The sequence below is a fragment of the Seriola dumerili genome, unplaced genomic scaffold, assembly GCF_002260705.1.
Source record: "Seriola dumerili isolate Sdu_G_001 unplaced genomic scaffold, Sdu_1.0 BDQW01000167.1, whole genome shotgun sequence".
Taxonomy (NCBI): Eukaryota; Metazoa; Chordata; class Actinopteri; order Carangiformes; family Carangidae; genus Seriola; species Seriola dumerili.
In genome coordinates, this window is record NW_019174422.1 from 766,346 (window position 1) to 787,193 (window position 20,848).

At 41.0% G+C, this 20,848-nt stretch overlaps 1 protein-coding gene across 1 annotated transcript in view; it reads left to right on the plus strand.

Annotated features, from left to right (window-relative positions):
- Positions 1-1,197: 1,197 nt before the first annotated feature.
- Positions 1,198-20,848, plus strand: part of map3k11 (mitogen-activated protein kinase kinase kinase 11) — a 43,695-nt gene continuing 24,044 nt past the window's right edge. Inside the window, exon 1 of the mRNA XM_022752214.1 lies at positions 1,198-2,311. Coding sequence (XP_022607935.1) covers positions 1,555-2,311 — 757 coding nt within the window. The 5' untranslated portion in view covers positions 1,198-1,554. The remainder of the gene's footprint in view (positions 2,312-20,848) is intronic.

Below are 20,848 nucleotides of genomic sequence, written 5' to 3' on the forward strand. Positions count from 1 at the left end.
AAGTAAACGAGTCGTCACTTATCACTGTACTAATGACTTCCTCTTATGATTTATTGTCCATGCAATATAATCTTGACACTGATCACATTTAAATGACTTATGTCATCAGAGTTGAACAGCTTTGGCCTAAATGTTTTAGCAAGCTACATTTGATTCCCTGGTTACAGTTTAAATAATGAAGTTGTAATATGTAATTCTTGTATGAGCTACTGTTTTTGTTATACAGGTTCAAAACTAAAGCAAAAGCCATTAAATTACTCCCAACCATTTGTGCCAGTAAACTAAACATGCTAATTTTACTTTGAAAGCGATAACCGGATATTTGATGACGAATTGTATCTAACTCGACCGTTGCCTGTCATCTGACTCTTTTCCTGTTGGGAGAGAAAAAGTTTTGAAACCCCACCCTCTCTACTGACTGTAAGCACAGACGTAGAAGTGGTTCGAGGTCCTGACGAGTGAACACTGACCGAGGAAGAGTACTGGGATAAGAAGTAATGATGGAGTTATTGTGCTGTTTGGATACCGACTGTAACAACACCACCGAGCTGGACCAGGCCACGCGCTGAACTCCATTGAGGAACTAACGGGATTTGTTTTTACTGCGCGTTTCTCCCTGGAAAGTAAAGCCGAGCAGGTTTGGATAGCTCTTCCTGTTACAAAGTCGGCGGTTCGTAAGTTTTATGTTATGATCAAACCCAGCTCATTGTGTGCTTCTGATAAGACCGTAATTATGGATACTCTCGCGGAACGGGATGCGGGATTTCCTGCGGCAGCGCCGCAAAGTTGCGGCCAGACGCGGTTATTGGAGATTTGGGCTTAATAATGCGAACTGGTCAGCCCTGAAACTTGTAAAACACTGGTTGTCTGGACTGAATGCTCCTTTCCTGCTATTCTTCTCCGCTTCTCAGCGCTTCCTGCTTGTGGTGGCCACTGCACTTGATGGCTAAAAATACATAAAACTCAAAATGGACAGCTCAAAGTTGTGGGAATCTTAATTTGCAGTTGGCATTACAACACTTGAAGTATTTTACAACAAGTTTCAGGCCATTTTATTTTTGTCCTCATACTTTTAGTCTTCATAATCACAACTCAACAGGTGGCAATTTAGAATGAGGGAAGAGAAGAGCTAATTTGCCCATAATGAGGTGATTCAAGAGGCTCTTAAGTACAGGCCGGTGAAATGATATTGAGCTCAAACCATGTGTTGGGAAACCACATACCACATCACTTACACAGAGAGAAATTCAGTGGAGACAGTGCTGCCTTTCTAAGCTTTGATACACTTAGCCGTCATCAAACAAAAGCAGTCTCTTGACTGGTTCATGAATTGCATTTCATGTTAAGATGAATGAAAGACACTTCAGTTATCTTTGAATCCTCTCCTGTAGCCCACTTGTTGGTCAAGCTTTTGAATACATTTCACTGGTCCCTGATGAACCAACAAGAAAGACAGGAAAGGGAGCGAGGCGCAATAAAGTACTCCTTTGTACTTTATTTTCAAACCCTTGGGGTGCAAAATCAGATCCAGTCAAAACATCTGCTTGAGGCTCCATGGAGCCACTGAAGAACATATTCAGTCGTGGCCCACTGTCGAACTGGAAAAATTTGGATCAATCACAAAAAGGGAACTTCACCAATCCTGTGTGGACAGCCTTATTTGACTATGAGGCATCCTGTAAAGATGAACTCACCTTACGTAAAGGAGACCTGGTTGAAGTCCTCTCTCTGGACTCTGAGATATCAGGGGACGAGGGCTGGTGGGCCGGAAAAGTCAACAACAAGGTGGGCATCTTCCCATCCAACTATGGCTCCTTCAAGCCCAGCGGATACGGGAAGCTTCCAGGCAGCAGCGTGGTTGGCGAGCTCGGCCCAGCTGTGGTGGGCGAGTTTGAACCCGACGTGTTGGATTTCCGGGAGCTGAGCCTGGAGGAGGTCATAGGGGTCGGCGGCTTCGGGAAAGTGTATCGCGGTACATGGAGAGGCGGGCTGGTAGCCGTGAAGGCCGCTCGTCAAGACCCGGACGAGGACATCAGTGTGACGGCTCAGAACGTGAGGCAGGAGGCGCGTCTCTTCGCCATGCTCACTCACCCGAACATCATTGCCCTGAAAGGTGTCTGCCTGCAGGAACCCAACCTGTGCCTCATCATGGAGTACGCCTCAGGTGGGCCGCTGAGCCGGGCCTTGGCGGGTCGTCGCATCCCGCCGCACGTCCTGGTCAACTGGGCCGTGCAGATAGCCAAAGGGATGTTGTACCTGCACAGCGAGGCCATCGTCCCTGTTATCCACCGGGATCTCAAGTCCAACAACAGTAAGTCCTTCCTGTCTACAGTGCGAGTCATTCATCACTTGAACCCATGTTTGTCAGGGTTACATTGATGAAAATAAGGTATAGACGTGCTTACTGGGTCTTATGTGTGGCAATATCCCCCCATGCCAGTGATGGAACATGGTGTACTAGTGTATGTAAAGCTGCTAAAAGGAATCTTTTAGTGTTTACATGGCCATATCTAGAACAAAGACACTCTTTTAAACTCTCTCAATATACTGTAAGGCCTCGAGCAGAATTATTAACCCAAACATCTCATTAGTCTGGGAAATTGAATTCTCTCTAATTTCAATTCTGAAGCATAATTTTTACAGTCAGTCATTGTCTTAGCGTCATATATCAACTTTATCTAGAATTATAGGTCAAGATCATGAAAAAGCGTTTAATATTAGTAGTACGACAGCACATCTGTTTGAATTGAAGCTCGGTTTCGTGACTCCCGGGCTGTAAAACGTAGGCCAAGGCTACAGAGACTGAAAGGCCTGCAAATATGTGTTGATGATAGCACGAAATGCCATGCTTTGCTAGCAAAGGTCAGGAATTCAAGAGGAAGCTTTGCATCTCGGCACCATCACAACTCACTCTCTGGACTTTGATGCTGCCCGGGGGTGGCGGGAAAGGTCTTGCGTCAGTGTTTCTGGGCCTCGTGGCAGACACGTACACATTGGACCTTGTCATTAAAGCTACACTAGGGAGAGATGTATTGCTGATAAAGCTTTCTGTTCCCCCTTTTGAAGCAGAGCAAGTGCCTTTACTCTTAGCCACCTGAATTTTACACCAGTCTTCCCTCTGTTATTATCATTCTTGTGATACAGCATATAATCCCTGTCAGCTCTGTGGCTGCATCTCTTGCGGTACAAAAGATTTCCAACTTCCCTCTGCTCATCCTGTCTTGTTTCTGCGGATCCTGATTGCTTAAGTACACCAAAATAGAAAACGATAATGGTTGCTCCTTGTTGAACTGGGAACGACTGAAACCACAAAAAATTCAGTACTGTAGTTTCCGAGAATATGACCTTAGAAGGTGAACACCCTTGATTCAAGGTTTGTTTAAAGAATACAATCCCCATTCAACACACCATAAGAATACCTTTCTCCCAGAGACACCTTCAACAGAGCACTGACTGTTTCTGTCAGTCTCCTTCAGCATCTGCTCTGTTTCACCCCTTGCTTATCTTCACCCCTGTGTCAGGTTCTTTCCCAGTAAGACCTCTCCACTAGAAAAACATCTCCTGTGGTGCAAAGAAGGAGCAGTTATGTTAATATAATCTTTGTATATGAGGCAGGTCTAAGCGAACACAATCCCTCTCTGTGTGCACTGGGAGATCGTATCGCTCCCCTGCCTCCTCCTGCCTCCTCCTGCCTCCTCCTGCCTCTTGTTTTTTAATTCTTGTCTGAATCTTTGTCCCTGGCCTGTCCCTACATGTCTCCATACAGCTATAACCCGGCTGTGCCACTGAGCAATATCCTGTTGTGGTGGTGCAGGGGGTGTGGAGGAGGCGGATGGGAGCAGTAGGGATTGTGTGTATGTGTGTGTTTTTTTTTTTGGGGGGGGGTGCGTTGCATTTCAAACGACGCCCTGTCAGTTTGACAATAATGTGCCACTCTGTAAGTGAGGTGATGACAGGTTTAATGCACAGGTGCAGGAGCATCTTGGCACAAAGGAAAAATGAACCGTAAAGTAAGGGAAAAAAAAAAAAAAGAAGAGAGATAATGGGGCCGTTGGGTTGCAGTACAAAATGTACTAAAGCATCAATGATGAACCTCAGATTTGGGTGTCAGTTCCTCAGAATAGTGGTGCAAGTTCTTCTTTCTAGAGCTGCCATTTTGCAGTCGTACAGGAAGAAATAGAGGAGGCAGAAACTCTATGTCCAGCTGTAGCCATAAGTGAACCAAACACTGTGTTACATACAGAAAATGTGGGAAATAATTGTAGGAGAAATAAATAAGGTGGGTTGTTAAAGAACACCTTTTTTAGTGATGATATGATGGTAAAAGATCACTTTCTTCATCATATCAACAGGCGAGGACAGAGACCACCAACATATAACTAAATTAAAAAAGTGACTGCTTTTGACCATTAGGACTATCTGTTACAGTGATGGATTAAGGTGAATATCATTCATGATCATTATCCCTGAAGAGCTTGCGAAGAGTCACAGTTTTAGCTAATGACCTGCGGAACATTTTGGCCTGGTTGGTTTGGAAGATGCTGATGAAACAGGATCATTGAAGAAAGTGAGTGGTGGGGCGCTTGGGTTGAGGCCAGAGGCCGTAACTGGAATTCCACCAAAAGTAAATACAGAAAAGAGAGAATAGGAGCTTCTTTCTGTCACTATTGTGTCTGTATGATGGGGGCGAGAGTCTTTCACACCTTAAACACTCAGTCATTTTCTGTTTTTCACATCTTGTGGTTATGTTAATGGGGTTTCAGGCATATAGTTCTGCAGGAAACATGTAATCCTTTTATAGTTCCCCTCCATGCACGCTTTATACTACTTAAAAATAATCTGCTATGATTAACATTTTGTTTACCATGGTTTTCACACATAAAAAGTAATTAAAAAACTGGGTGTGAAGCTCATCTACTCTTACTTCCTCATTGAGAAATTCTGGATCAGGCCTCGTGCCCTGCTCACCACCACTGCTTGCTCCAGGTGGACAGGTGAAAGAGCAGTGTGTGTCAAGATGATAAGCATTAGAGGAAACATTGAAAAGACTATACCAAATGTTTGAGCCTCAGTCAGACCCAGACTCAGATGAGGAGCACCAGAGACCAACAGACATATCAGAATGGTTAGCGTACTTAGCATCTTTTATTTATTTATTGTGTTTGCTAGCTTGTTAGCTTGTAACTGGCTGTCTGAATCTGTTATTTTGAGATTGTCCTTGGTTCACTGCATTTCCAAGGTGAAAATACTCAGCTATGTCGCTGACTGCTTATATCACTCATGATATGTCTTGTATCATATAAAAACCACCATATGGACATGTCAACAAGGTTAAAACTTGAATTTCATTGGAGGGGGCGTTTAAACTGAAATTCAGTTATATATTTTATTAGTTTTTGTTTCAAGAGATTTTCACCTATTTTAACATATATGGATCAGAACAGTGTTGTTTTTTCAAATATCTATCACTGGCTGGTGCTGACAGTTACGGTCACACCAGAGTACAGCTATATGCTAGACAAAGGCTGTGACAAAGCTCCGAAAGAGCCTCAGACTTTGAACCATGACCTACATTAGCTTTTTAGCTCTCTTATCAAACATGGAAAAATCTTGCTTTGGACCTTGACTTGCTAAATGAGCTAGCAAACAACATCCATCCAGGTGAAGTGCACTGCTAATGTCAGTTTTGAGGTTAGACAGCCAATTATCTTGCTAACTGTGGCACTAAATAACTTTAAAGCTGTAAATGTCAATACTTTTCAGTTTAGATATGAAGTGATGGTCCGAATTATTCCATACCACTGCAACAAAGCAGTGATATGAAAGTCTTTCTTTGGCTTGCAATTTACAGTTACAAGTGTGTGTGTCTGTGGTCCTGCCGGCTTAGCTGTCAATCAAACACATCCAGTAAACTGGTTTGCCAACTTAAACAGCTTGGAGCATTTTTGAAGTATCTCCCAAGACCTTTTTTTTATATGTATCCATATATTAACAGTAAATTTGGGAAATTAATTAGACATTTTTTATATTGACTTTTAAAGCAGTAATTGATTTTTTTTATTAAATTTTATTTTTTTGGCCACAAGGATGGTAGGTGGATAACCTGTAAACACAACATTGGTATATTATCATCTTACAAACTAGTTATGGCAAATGCATTAGCAACTGTTCTCAGTAATAACAGTAACAGTTGCTTATTTACACATCCAGCAAATATGGAGCAACATTAGCATTCATTTGCAGTTATTCGTCTAGGGATGGGCAATCCAGCCAAAAGATCAGATCACAATCTTTTCAGGTGTAATCACAACCCACGAGCTGAATCTGAATCATTTAGTTGAACTCATGATCACATGACTAGTTGTGCATATAGTTTCCTGGATACAAAGCCAGTAACTTCAACTCAAAGGCCCAACTGACAAATCTTTGCATCCTGTTTCCGCTCTGATTTTATTGTGAAAGACCTCACCGGAAATTGTGATTCATAGCTTTCCAAAGCGTTGACGCTTCATTTGGACATTTGTCTGCTCGCTGCTACTCTTCACCCACAATGCTGTCTTCTGTTTACAAATTGTGTCACAACCAATCACACTTTTTGCTTAGTTCATCTGGAGTATTCGTTAGGACAGTGCTGTTATTTATTTATAAGGTGCTGTATGTAAATACTTTAATTCGGAAGTGCAGTCACTGCTAACCAGCTAGCCTTAGCTCGTCCCATTTCCTGTTTCTCTGCCTGCAGGCAGGTTTCTCATCCCTGTAACGCCACCATCTTGGACTGCAGTTGTTGATGGTAGTTCTTGTTGTGCTCAGGTGAATACATGTGGCTCTACGCCAAGCACACCAAGGCTGCAGAGCAGATCAAGGACTGCCATCGCCAGCTGTGGTTAGCAGGCTAACTGTTTAACTGTTAGCAATTTCTGGGTTAGCAACGACTGAACTTAACATCTAAATATAGCACTGTTTAATGATGCGATCTGTACAATTCATCTGAAAAGTAGCTCATATGCCAAAGTAAGATCGTCCCCAATATAAGATTGTCAGATCACCCACCCCTAGATTTTTCTGGTCACCTTGGAAATTTAAGGACAATATTCACTTCCTTTTTAGTTCAGTTTTCGTCTCTGTGCTCCACTTTGTTCATCAGCCTTGTGCTAACTTTGTCCGTCTGTTGCTTGGTGCTTGGCAGTGAGTTTATCAGAGCTTTTTCACTGAAAACAGCTACCTGCTGCAGCTGGAAACGAGGCTGATGACAGCCATGAGAGTGAATCAAAACATTGAAGTATCAGGCCCTAAAATCAAAACAGTGCTCTGTAGTGCAGAGAAGATCTGCAGAGTTGGTTATAATTCTCTGTGGGTTCTTTACTGGAAGCAACCCCTTTCACATTAAACACAGTCATTTGAGCAGTTGTTTACATAAGAAATATGGATTAGTGCAGCTTTAAGTTTTCTGTAATGAAAGTATCAACACATCCTCTTGCTGCAGCTGCAGTGAAACTCTTGCTATCAGTAACAGCCTTCAAAAGCTGGTTCAGTCCAGCTGTCGTGCTCACACTGTCAGTTATCTGCACAAAGCCTTCATAGATCCAAAAACAGCTATAGGCATCACCACACGCCATAAAACTCTGCAGAGGCTTTAGTTAGAACTGGTGGGGAAAGTGCCAAGCTAAGCACTTGCTGGGCTGGAACTCACAGGAAGAAGCCACGGTTAGATCTTGGATCAACATGTCCCTTTTCGCTCTCTCTCTCTCTCTCTCCCTCTGTCTCTCTGAACCGACAAACATGATACATCCCTCTACCGGCATGTTTTCATTCAGGGCCCCCAGTGCCCCTCTCTGCAGCGCACTCAAAACATCCCCTGTGTCTATGTGTGTGTGTGTGTGTCTGAGTGTATGGGTGGCTGGGTGTGTGATGTTTGCATGTGTGTGGTGAACTGCTCTCCTGTTATCACTGCACTTACACACATACCAATATCCCTCTGTGCAGCAGGAGGATTTATGAAGGCAATTTAGCCATTTTAGCCATTTTTTTTGATTGCGCTGAGTTATTTACAAAAGATAGTAGAAGAGTTTAAACTTAATGAACATGCACCTGTATTTTGTTAAAGCAGCTGTAATGTGTAGTTAGGTGATAAGTGAGCCAATAATTCACTTAAACTTGCCATTAGAGAGAAAGAACACGATAAAAATCCCATCCACAGATGGAAATTAGCGAGGACCGTCAGGCTTGACTTTTGTTGTTTGCCAGTCAGATCTTTTATTGACTGTTAAAAGAACTTCACCTCTGCAGCAGAAAAGTCATGCCGTCTTATTCAAAGCAGCATTGGTATATAAAAGCATAAAGATGGTGCTGTCAGTATGTGGAGATATTTCTATTCCTGCTGAGCTCATTGTCAGGCCAGAATCAAAGATAATTTGTTATAAGGTTTTAATGAAAAAACATTTTGTTGAAATAGAAATTCATGTTATATTGTGGTAAACAGCAACATTCTCATGTAAATAAGCGTCCGTTTTCAGCTGATAAAAGAATAATGATTTGATCCATAGCTAGTTCACAAAAGCTGTTTGAAACCATAGATAGGAGAAACCCATGTCAATAGTGTCTGTGCCATCACCTGTAGGTAAACTTTTTGCTGCTGTCTTGACTAGCTGGAACAAGAAAATCTAACTGATGGCGTGAGCAAGAGGCCATTAGGGCTGACTGTGATAGCCTGAGAGACCTGTCAGTCAAGGCAAACTTGAAACCTGTCCCTTGGTAAATCCTACCGGCTTCTCAATCGACCAGTTTTAGGAATCACTGTCACGACAAAGTGTAGAAGAGAGGAAATTGAGGTATTGAAGACAGCATCTTCAGACACTTAACCACTCAAATGCTTAAAAATTCAGCCGTTAATGCTTGTTCACACAGTGAGGAGACACTTATGTAGTTCCAGACTGAAAGCACAGGCAGAAACATAGAATACACATCTGGACTTCTCCACTGTATATCTCATTCACTTCCATAAATGGATAATAAGACTGATAACAACATATTGACGACACAAGAAAGGGGAAAATAGCATCATTTAATCCCCACTGAACAATTTGGTAATTAAAGTGTGAATGTTCATTCTTCACATTGGAATTAGTACTCAAGGTCCATTGAGTGGCTTTTTTTTTCCAGAGCTTTTGAAGACAACTCATAGTCTTCATCAGTAAATGGTGTGTGTGTTATCATATGATTTAAGTTTGGTTACATGATAAAAGGGGGTCGTATGTGGATTTCATTTCATGCGATGTGGTCGAAAGCTCAGGAAAAAGCTAAAGAGTTAAAATGGTTTTGACAAAACTAGTGACATCTAGATTACAAACAACCATTATGAAGGATTTTAAGATGTTTTAATTACAGTTGCAATGATTAGTTGATTAATCGATTGGTCTATTGACAGAAAATCAGTCCGCAGAAATTTTGATGAGTGAATAATAAAGAGAATATCTTTGGATTTTGGTCTTTTAGTCTTTAGACATTTATTTGCTGTCAAGACCAAACGATCTGTTGAAAACGTAGTGGAAATATTAATCAATATTGAAAATAATCACAAGTTGCAGCCCAAGTTATTGAAATCCATAATAAACTAATCAATTCAAATGTCACACAAACTCCCTCTTTGTTATCCTTCTCTCTTCTTAACCGCTTCATCTCACTGTGTAGAAAGTGCTGTCATGATTTCTTTATCTGGCCCCAGATGTTGAATTGGCTGCAATGTCTGGCACACAAAATGTCATTTTAAATTGTGGACAATAACAGCTGATTTTTTTTTTTCTAATAAAAAGAGGAACTGGTCAGTTATGAGAATGAATAGCCATGACCTGAAGAAAGACGGAAAGTACATGATTTATATATAAGACTTTGACAACACGAAATGTAAGAAAAAAGATGTTTCAGCTGTGCTGCTTGATCTGGATCTGGAGGAATCTCTGGAAAATACCGTCAAACTGGTGAAATTTAAATCTTAAAGAAGGAGGAACTTGTGCATTATCACTACGATACTCGCATCAGTTTCCTCTCCAAGTCATGAGATAATTCCGCAACAGACATCGAAAACATTCAAATACACAGTATTGTCCTAGACTCTGAAAGTGTCTGCCTTCAAACTTTATTGAATCACTCAACTAGCTCACCACTTTTTGATCCACGTCAAGAGCGGAATTATGCGTGGGTATAAAGGTATTTTTATTCAGCAGGAGGCGTAACCTCAGCAGTCAAATGTGGCAGAAAGTGCATCATGATGAAGTAACACATCCATAAACATGACTGCGTCTTCAGCTCCGTGTTTGCTGACTGGCGTATCCGAGGGGTGCCCGGGGTGTCCTGGGAGGGGGTTGAGAAGGAGGTCACCTGGGGTAGAAGCTCAGCTGCGTTGCTGCTAGCTCAGTGTGTGTGTGTCAGTGGGTGATAAGGCAGAGGGGAGTTCGTTAGCCTAACTTAGCGTGCGGCTTAGCCAGCTGCCTGGCTGTATCCCTTCACTTCACACTTGTATCACTTTATTCTGTATTGGGGAGAAGACAGACAGAATCCAGAGGTCCCAGCCTCATGCATATAAGCATGGAGAGATTTCAGCTGAAGGTTTACCAGTGCTAGTACTGATAATAGTATTTTTAGATCAAATCTTTCAGGAGATGATTTTTTTGAAGTTGAATTTTGACCACTTTCATGTCCTCAAGGTGAGATTCAGACTAGATTTATTGAGCTGCTTAAATAAATACAGTTATGTGCTTTCTGTGGACTGGGATTTGAAGATTGGTATCAGCTTCATTTCTATGTGTAAAGTTCAGGGACCTCATTTATAAAGCCATGTGTGTGATCCGTACTGTGTGTGTGTGTGTGTGTGTGTGTGTGTGTGTGTGTGTGTGTGTGTGTGTGTGTGTGCGCACAAAAATGGGGTTAGTAAAAAAAAAAAAGTAAGCAGTCTTAACACGTACATATCTGATGAAATCGCACAATAAACACTGTATTTAACTCCAGAATCCAGCGTATGGATGTTTCTCTCATTGTCACAGTTGATGATGAATGCAGGTGGTGTCAGGTGAGGTGTGTGTGGCAGCCACTGTGGTGTATCCAGTGTGCTTTGTGAGCCTGACACCACAGTTGTTTTCACCGCAGTGATTTCACTCACAAAAGATATAGGAAAACTAAAATTGTACTTTTTGACTTATGCAAAGAGTTAGAAAATATTATTTAAAACTATTGATGCTCTGTTCTGCAGTTCTTCTAATACTATTTGATGCTGATTCCTGATCCTGCTTCCTCCTACATTCTGGCATCATCCTGCATTTCAACAGCTGCAGCGGCTCCACAACTATGACTGTCAGTAGCATCTAGTCCGGCCCTCCCCTCTGTTCTCCGGAGGATGTGAGACAGTGCTGATGAAATATTGAGCGGAATTTAATTTGAGATTTGAGTTGACTCATCTTCAATTGAAAGGTGCTTGTGGAATAGTTCTGGCTCACTTGCACAAGTAACATGTTGTTTTGAATGTTTATGATCAAGTGGATCTGTAAGTGAGGTGATAGGAAATGAAATTAAATGTGTGAGAGGATTTCTACAATTTATATTAATCTTGTGTATTTTGGTCATTTAAAATCTAGAAACACTCACACACATTTACACAGTTTAACTGCCATCACAACCTCTTTAACTGATTATACTGTGACTGCCACTTCAGTTTCTTTCAGTACAATTTTTTCAAATGTTTAAATGTTAAAATGTTTTCAGCAGTCAGCAGACACATCTTCTTAGAAATGTTTGTTTTTTGAATTTATGCAATTATTATGCCATTATTATTTTATCTGAGAAATCTCCATTAAAACTCAGGTTTATATTAATATTAGATCAGGGCTGAAAAATGAATTGAAATCACAGTATGTTCAAGTGCAATCTGTAAATCGCAGCAGCTTCAATTTTTTTGACAGGTAAAAATGTGTCACATCATACCATAAGTGAAGCATTGTGGTGCTACAGAGATGCAGGCCTACTAATCATACTCTCCAAATGAAATTGCAGAAATGACCACTCCAACTGAAAAATAATCGCAGTATGATTTGTTTTTGTTTTTTTGGATATCATTCAGCCCTATTAGAAATAATAATGAAAAGTGTCCAAGCATATATGTGTGAAGTCCAATCAAAAATATTGTACTATATCAAATTCAAATCCAACAGGTATTTAATCAAATTATATCTGCATGCTGAAATTTGGGTTTCAATAAAAATGATTTTGACCTAATATTATAATATCTGCACCATATACTGCCTGTGTCTTCATATAGATTTTATTCACTACTGCATGTCCTGTAGGTAGACAATGATTTGTGCCCACACAATGACGACACACCCACGCTGAGTCATGACAGCTGCAGAATGTGTACGTTTTCATATACAGTCTATTGTAGTGTGTGTGTGTGTGTGTGTGTGTGTGTGTGTGTGTGTGTGTGGTGTGTGTGTGTGTGTGTGTGTGTGTGTGTGTGTGTGTGTGTGTGTGTGTGTGTGTGTGTGTGTGTGTGTGTGTGTGTGTGTCCAAGCAGGATGAGTGAAGGGCAGTACAACTGAACTACAGGGGAGGAAAAGAGAGAGAGAGAGAGAGAGAGAGAGAAAAAAAGAAAAGCAGACACTGGAAGGTCAGAGCGCACAGGAAGTCGAGAGGTTTCCAGAGCTCAGGCAGAGAGTGAAATCTGTTGTTGTTTTTTCCCCTTCTCCGGTCTGAAACCCTGTTCTCAGCTCGGCCTCCCTCTCGCCGCACAGATCACAAGACAGTTCCCATGCAAATTGAAAAAAAACCTACATATCTGTTTGTGGGAGAGAAAATGGTTGTGAGGATTCAGGCTCATTTGTTTCAGAGAGTTCAGAAAGGGAAGCAAAGTAAAGAATACTACAGTGTAATACATGACTGTTGACATATTGACTTCTTTAACATCACTGTCATTTTAAATACTGTAATTAGATAGATGATAATATGCAGCTGTTGCAGGTCTTCAATCTGCTCTACAAGAACAGCTGTATTAACTTAATACTAGAGTAGATAAGGAAATACCGTATAATAAGGTTGCTATAAAGTCACTGCTATTCACGACTAGCACATTATAAATCCCTACACTACGATACTCTATAATATATTGGCCTCTTGTGACATGAGTTAAAACTTATTTTGTTGAATGAAGGTCTGGATCACGAATGTAATGGATGAGACGCTGTTTTATATTTGGCTGATATATGTAGCTGCTTTCATTTTCAGATTTAGCTTTACTTGATGGCTCCACAGCAAATATAGATGATGTGTGTTGTGTAGGTGGAGGGATGGGGGGATATTTACTTATTTTTGGAATTTTGCTCTTGTTTTCTCTGTCTCGTTTCCTTCTCTCTTTCACTTTTGGCCTGTACAGTCTATGTTCCACTTTTTGCTTTGATCTGGTTTGCTTTACTGGCAGCCCTCTTAAAATATATCACACACAACATGTCAGACTGTGTCAGGAATAGAACAATAACACCCTGGATTTATTTCCATTATTGTCCCTGTTTTTTAATTTCCCCACCAACCTTTATCCAGACAGAGACAGACATCCAGAATCTGACATCAACATGTTCCAGAGTACAAAATCTGAAAAATTTTTTTTAAAAAAATGAATCATTAACAAACAATTGATATTTTTTGTTCAGTTTGTAGAAAGTAGTAAGTAAAGTGAGTAAAAAGTCATACACTTAAAAATAAAATCAAAGACAACATGTTTGGTTTATGTTATTATTACGTCTTTGTGGTTTGAGTGGGTCATATATATATAGTATGTGTAGGGTAGGCTGTATATTTGGTATGACCACACACCATAGTAGACCAGTAGTAGGTGTTCTACTGACCTATGTTCTATTTTATTTTAAGTTGTAAAATAAAACATATTTATGTCTTAAAAAAAAAAAAACAGGTGTGAAATATTACAGGTGTCTGAAATATTACAGGTGTTTAGTTGAGATCAAAATGATGTTCTGACCCATGAGTAATTATATAATAATGTTTTCATTGTCATTTCATTATTTTCTTGATTTTATTGATGAACTATTATAGTCCCCTTTTCAAGAGCATTTCCAGTAACCCAGAAATTTGGACTTAAAGTTTACCTTTATGTTGACCCTTGTCATGGTCTACATTTAGTTCCTGGGCTGTAGTTCCTGACCTGCATAAGACTTTGGAGATGGGTGAGTTTACTGCAGTGAGTTTCAGGAAATGCTCAAACATAAGCTCAAGACAAGCAGACAAGTGTTCCTCTGTTTCACGTCACAGTAACTTACATCTACTCTGGATGTCTCTGGATTGTGATTGGTCTGTTTGCCTGATCGTCACGGTTCCTCCAGTGTGGTCTAAACACAAACAGGAATATTCATGAAAGTCACTGTATATTGTCAAAAAGTGGCTTTTATTTGACATGACTTTATACTGCAGAATTCATACAGTAAATTTACTTTTATACCTGGTTGCTTGATCACATTTACCACCTCAGAGCATCAGCCTTGCCTGCCACCACCACCTTCACCTCAGAGCTTCTGGGATCAACCCAGCAATGGCCCTCCTGCCTGAGTTTCTAAGGAAATGGCACTAATGGAGGTTAATTTTAAACATGAACACTGGACGCTTGTTAATAAGTCACCATTTTCAGGACCTCTCGGTCTTTTCCTCAGCAGTGGATACTTTGCACAGGGAATCATTTATAACCCTCCTCTGACAGCGTTAATGTGGATGCCCAGAAACACACTCTGGGCATGTTCAGTATCGTCGCTCTGACGATGAGTAGCTTTTAGCGTGTTTGCTAGAATGTGTTTGATAGAAACAGGTTTGTCTTAGTCATATATCAGTTTTTTTTATCATCAACTGAATTACAAATTGGACTCTGAAAAGTTGTGATGGGCATTTTATACCATTTTCTGACATTTTATTCACAAAATGATTTATTGTTCACTTGAAAATAATCAATAAATTAACTAATAATGAAAATAACTGTTGTCCAGGTTGTAACAAACCATAGTTTTTCCTTGATGAACAGCTGAACAGTTAAATCAACACATGTTTTATTGACTGAAGTGAAGGAATTAGTCATCACTGACATGTCAACCTGTAAAGGTGAGACCTGACAAACCTGATCAACGTTTCTCAGCAGCAGAGCATGGCGAGTGTCCTGCAGTAAATGGGCCATTTGAGTGTTTCAACATGCCATGCAAAGTTATTTAATAACTGTGCCACAATAAAACGACCATTAGGGATTTCAGGTTTAACTAATCACAGCACTGTGGTGCTGTGGTGCAATGTGAAATGTGCTTAAACCTGAATCACAACTTTTATCTTTACACGCATCAAATGAGGAAGAAATGCCATCTCAGACTTGATTGCAGAATCTTCTATTTATAGTGAAGTCAGCTGTGCTCTGGTTTGTAAACTCACTGACATTACCTCATTCCTACACGCAGTGAACAGTATGTTGTGTGCCCCTGAGCTAAGACGAAACTCCAGCGGAGTAAGCGCTAGTTTCGCCGTGAGATGACATCTTCTGCACCATGATTATGCCCTATCACTCTCTCTCTCTCTCACTCTCTCTTACTCACTCACTCACTCACTCACTCACTAGCTGCCTGGTCAGAGGTTGCCAGACTGTCTGTCAGCCTATGGCCTCGTCCCTCAGGGGACAAAGCTCCTGTTCTTCCTGGGGAAAGCCCCCACCCTGCAGGAATTCTCCCCTCGCCTACGGGTGCAGGGCAGGGAGGGGGGAGACGGAGGAAGGTAGAGAGAGCATAGAGGACGCTTAGGTTGAACTGATGTGGCTATTTAAAAGCTAATACAGACATATATGTACTGTATATAGTTTTTGCCTTGGAGTGATATTGAGTTTCTTTAAATTGGAGCATTTCCATGGACAGAATTTAGACTTTTCGTAAAATTTTTTGCTCCTTCTTATTTATTTTTTTCGTAAAATGCACACAAAATACCAGATCAGATCAATATTTGCCTGATATACTTCCAAAATGATTCATCAATCCACCCCGAACAGAAACTGAGGGGTGAGGAATGATAGCATGCATAGAAAAATGCGGTGAGAGATGGAGATGTAGCTCCAGCGTTGAATTATCGAGAAAATGTAATTAAGTGAGGTGCAGAGTGAAGAGGCAGAGAACGGCTCTGTGGAGTTGACTTTTGCGTCTGCTGTGTTATCGTGACAGGGCTGGATGGTTAGAGAAAGGCTGCTCTGCAGCTGAAAGGTTACAGCCTCTATCACTGCATGTACTGAATGTTCAGCACGAGTCCTCTCAAATGTCCTTGAGCAGGATGTTGAACCTTTATGAGCTTTTGCTCTTTTTGAATGTCAGGTGCTGTAGATGTTAGTTACTGATGCTACACCTGTCAAGCTGTCTGGTACTGCACACGCAGTTTACATTGGTAATTGTGGCAGATTTACCACTTATATTCTTAAAGGAGCTATTTGTAAGTTTTGCTAATGCTACATATCCAATGTTAGCATTAACAGCTGTTTATTACAAGTCTACAAGAAATGTTGTATGTGTCTCCAGAGGTGGAAAGCAACACCAATGTTAACTCTCGTTACAGCTAGCACGCTAACCAGCTAGCCCTGGCCCGTCTCATCACCGATAGTGACTCACTGTATTCTCTAATCTGTTCTGAAGACGTAGCGCTGCTCAGAGGGAGCATTTTAACATCTTGTATTACAAAGACAACGATAGCAAAAGCAATGGTCAACCAGAGAAAACTTACAAATAGCCCCTTTTTAGGGTTTTAAATTTTGAAGCAATGGGTTATTGATTTAAGGTACAACAAGGAACAAAGAATTTAAAAAAAAGGGGGGGGGTACTTTTATGCAGGCACTGCCAGCCATCTGATGTTGCAAATAACTAACTTTGGCAATTCTATCCTGTGTCTGCTATAACTTCCTAGAAATACAAGGTCACTACTTTGGTAGTGATGTCACAGCAAATGCCCTGAAACTGTTTGACTTCATTTTTTTTTTCTCCCAAGATGTTGAACTGATTTGCAAGAGGCATTTTAGTCAGCTGTTATGAAATCCAAACAGACCTAAGGCTCTTGTTTTAATAACGTGAAGAATGTGGGGAATTTAAATAGACTGTATTTGGCAGGGATGGGTGAAGTTATACTTTATCAGTCAGGTAATCTTATGTTAAATCAACCCTAGAAGGTCCCGTGTAAAAAAAAATAAAAATAAAAATCCCTGACGCTGGGATCCTCGCTGAGGTAAAACTGCTGCAGGGTTGAGTCAGCCCCAGCACCAAACTCATATCTAGGCCGCTGCTGGTAGGAGTCATGTCTGCTACTGACACACTCTTGTTTCTGAACAACAAACAATGCCAAACAGAGTCCCGTTGCCATGGAGACCAGTCACGGTGTTTTTGTGGCAACATTGTTGGTGTCGCCTCTCTATCAGGAAGACGCTCTGTCTGGGCAAGAGCGATCTAGTCATGATACTTGCCGTTTATCCTTTTGAAGGAGAGGTGGATTTCCTGCCCTGTTCGCCTTTTTTGTAAACACACCTCTTCAAAATGTGATACCAGGTGGGAGATAAAGGAGGATGCAGATAAGAAATAACTCATGTGTCCTTCATGTATAAGCTCCATACAATTTACCAGATCTAAACCGTAATCTTACATTTTTCCATCATCCTCTAAATCCTGTTGTCCTACATGCACAGATCACGATCCAGCTATTTGCTGCTCGGCATGGAGGTCGTTAAGGGTATGAGGGTGTTTTTTAAAAAAAGATTTATTTTTATCCACGCTGTTATCCCGTCCAGACTTAAACTCCCTACTTTTCAGAACAGCTTTTTAAAGATGTCAGCAGCAGGCTTGATGTTATGTGGGTCAGTGGCTGATTTGGACACAGTGTGTTGCCACATGCTGTCCAGTAAGCAGCTGACTAACGCAGCGGTCGTCGGCAGTGTAACGGTGGTGGTGAGAGGAGGAAGGCTTGAACAGGGCTGAACTGTGGATGCACTCTGCCTCAACTCAGGAAGTAGAAGAAGAATGTGGCGTGTATGTGTGCTGAGACTGCTGAAATGCTTTTATTGCTTGTGTCAATGTGCATGTTTGTTTCTGTGCTTGGTTGCGCGTGTGTGTGTGTGTGTGTGTGTGTGTGTGGGGGGTTCGTGTGCATAGATGATTGTTGTGGACCCACGTGGGCATACATGAGTGTACAGGTAGGCTATATCTGTCTCATAAGTGCAGAGACATTTATGTGCATGAGTTTTATACATTTATTATGTATGAGTGGGTTATGAAACTGTGAGAACCTTACATGTAAGTCTTTTGGTGTTTACAATGATTCTGTTCCTAGGCCTGTCTACTTTTGTTCGACGATATATATTGTCAAGTACAAGGCAAGTACACCCTTTAAAAGAACAATGGACTTTTAATTCTTAAGAACATTCAGACTTTACTTGTAGTAAGCGGTGGTGCGGCATGTGACTGATGAGCATGCAGTACTATTTTCTGTTGCTGCAATTTACCGATGTTCCCTAAATGCCTCACATGCAGATGGTAGCTAGGCAGCCTGGAGTCCCCGCTCAGTTACTGCAGGTGTGTGGCCAAAAATGACTTAGTTTGAAAAGAGTAAAATAAGGTGTTATGTTGAAACTGAGTGATTTTATCTACCTGGGTGGGCCACCCAGGAAGAGCTCATGTATTGGAAGTGCTGGCATTTGGCTTAAACCTAAAATGTTCCCACACTGGAGCTGTGGAGTGCAGCTTTGAAACCAAGTCAAACTTCCAAACTTTCTGGCTGGAATTATGCAGTCCTCTGGGAAAAACACCTATTATCCTCGAGTAGCACGTTATCCTCACTTCACCTGATTCTCTGTGGAGCCAGGTGAAACTCAGACAGCAACACAGAGCATTGTAATGGTAGTAAAAACCCTGCTGTTTATTCTGGCATCATGTTGGCTAAAATGTTGGTGACATTCTTATGTATCAAGTTCAGCAAAAATGATCAAGGTCATGTCCATATATTATGTTATAAGTTGATAATGTAATCATCGTTATACTCTGAGTCTACTCTGAGGTGCATGTACTGGAGTAAGATAGGCCCGTTATGGGACTGTTGTTATTTTGCCTCTTTTTCCAGCTTGCCTCTCAATTTATAGACTTTCAGTTAAAATAAGGACATTGTATAACATATACATATAATACATGTAATACATATAATAATATCAAGTCCAACTGATTCTTCAGCAAAATCTATAAAAGGAGCACAGGCTTTAATAGTTTTGGTACATCTATCTGTCTTGGAAGTTATCGTTTGATTATATCTCAACTTCTCCAATAGAATCAAAGAAAGTACTTCTTTGACCCAGAGTCTAAACAAGATTTCCAGTGCAGAATAATTAGTCTCTGGACCAACAGAGATACAGATGCATTTTCCTGGACAGCAGTATATTTTTCTTCAGATGAACACTCCAAAGATGGCAGTTATGGGGCTAAGATGTACTGTCCCACTACATATATAGTTTCCATATATATATACATATATATATGTTTCCCTCTGCTTCCAGTCTTTATGCTAAGCTAGGCTAACCATGTCCTGTCCACTTCTTTTTTTTAATGGACAAATATGATATCGATATTCTCCACTCACTCTCGGGAGCGCATACTTTGGCCAGTGCAGAGGTAAAGTGGGTGGATGTAATATAATACAGGAAACATCAATCAACTGTACATAGACAGCAGCAGGTCAAAGGTCAAACTTCTGCATTGATTGCCTTCAAGTCTTTTAAATAAGACATTGCTTTTGTCGAAGTGGAATTTAAGCTAAACAAGAGACACACAGGTTTTATAAATGTTTATCTTCAGGAATTATGGCTGTCACTTAATTTGTATTTTACAAAGGCAGCAAACAGCCTCATCTTTATGCACAATTTTTCCATCTGTGGTGTTGTATCCAAAATCCTTCCTCTCATTACTTCTCGGATGGTTCCCCATTCGAGCAGCATCCCCTACAAGGCAAAGGCCTTTGGCAGTCTGTTGGCACTGTGGATTTTTAATTATCATGACAGATTGAATAATTAATTTGACCCATGTTTTAACAGTTCAGATTTTAAATGTAATCTTTGTTTGTTTTTTTCATTATAAATGACCTGTGGCATCAGATATATTTCCTCTTGATTTGATTTGGATAAATGACAAACTTGTATCTGTGGACACACACTTTGAGCACATTTAATAATCTAGTGCCAGGTGGCTGATTAGGGTTTAGATGGTCCAGCAGTTATATCACACCCATACACCCCTCTGGGATTTAGCCTTCACCTCTGTTGGTGTGTGTAAAGCAGTTGAGTGAGTGGTGTGTATTCAAGTGTGCAAGCGCATGTCCTCCAGCTTCATGCCCTCCAGCTTCATGCCCTCTCTGTGTGTGTATGTGTGTGATTGTTTACGTTCATGGATGTCTCACACTTTGCTACTTGTGTGCAGCTGGGTGTGTTGCCAAAAAAATGGACTGGAGTGTGTCCCCGTGTGTGTGTGGGGGTGTGTGAGAGTGTGAGCACCATTATCTATAATTCTGCGGTTCAAGCCCAGGCAGCCACTTTTAGCTGTGCCCTGTCTCACTCAATCATATGATAATGATCAACATTCAGCACCTCGCTCTCTCTCGCTCTCTCTCGCTCTCTCTCGCTCTCCCTAGCTCTCCCTAGCTCTCTCTCGCTCTCTCTCTCTCTGTCTCTCTGTCAACTCTGCTCGCTTTACCACAGTATCTACACTTCCCTCCTGTCTGTCTGTCAGTGTCGGAAGCCATGTGACCCCTCTTAACCTCCGTTTCCTAA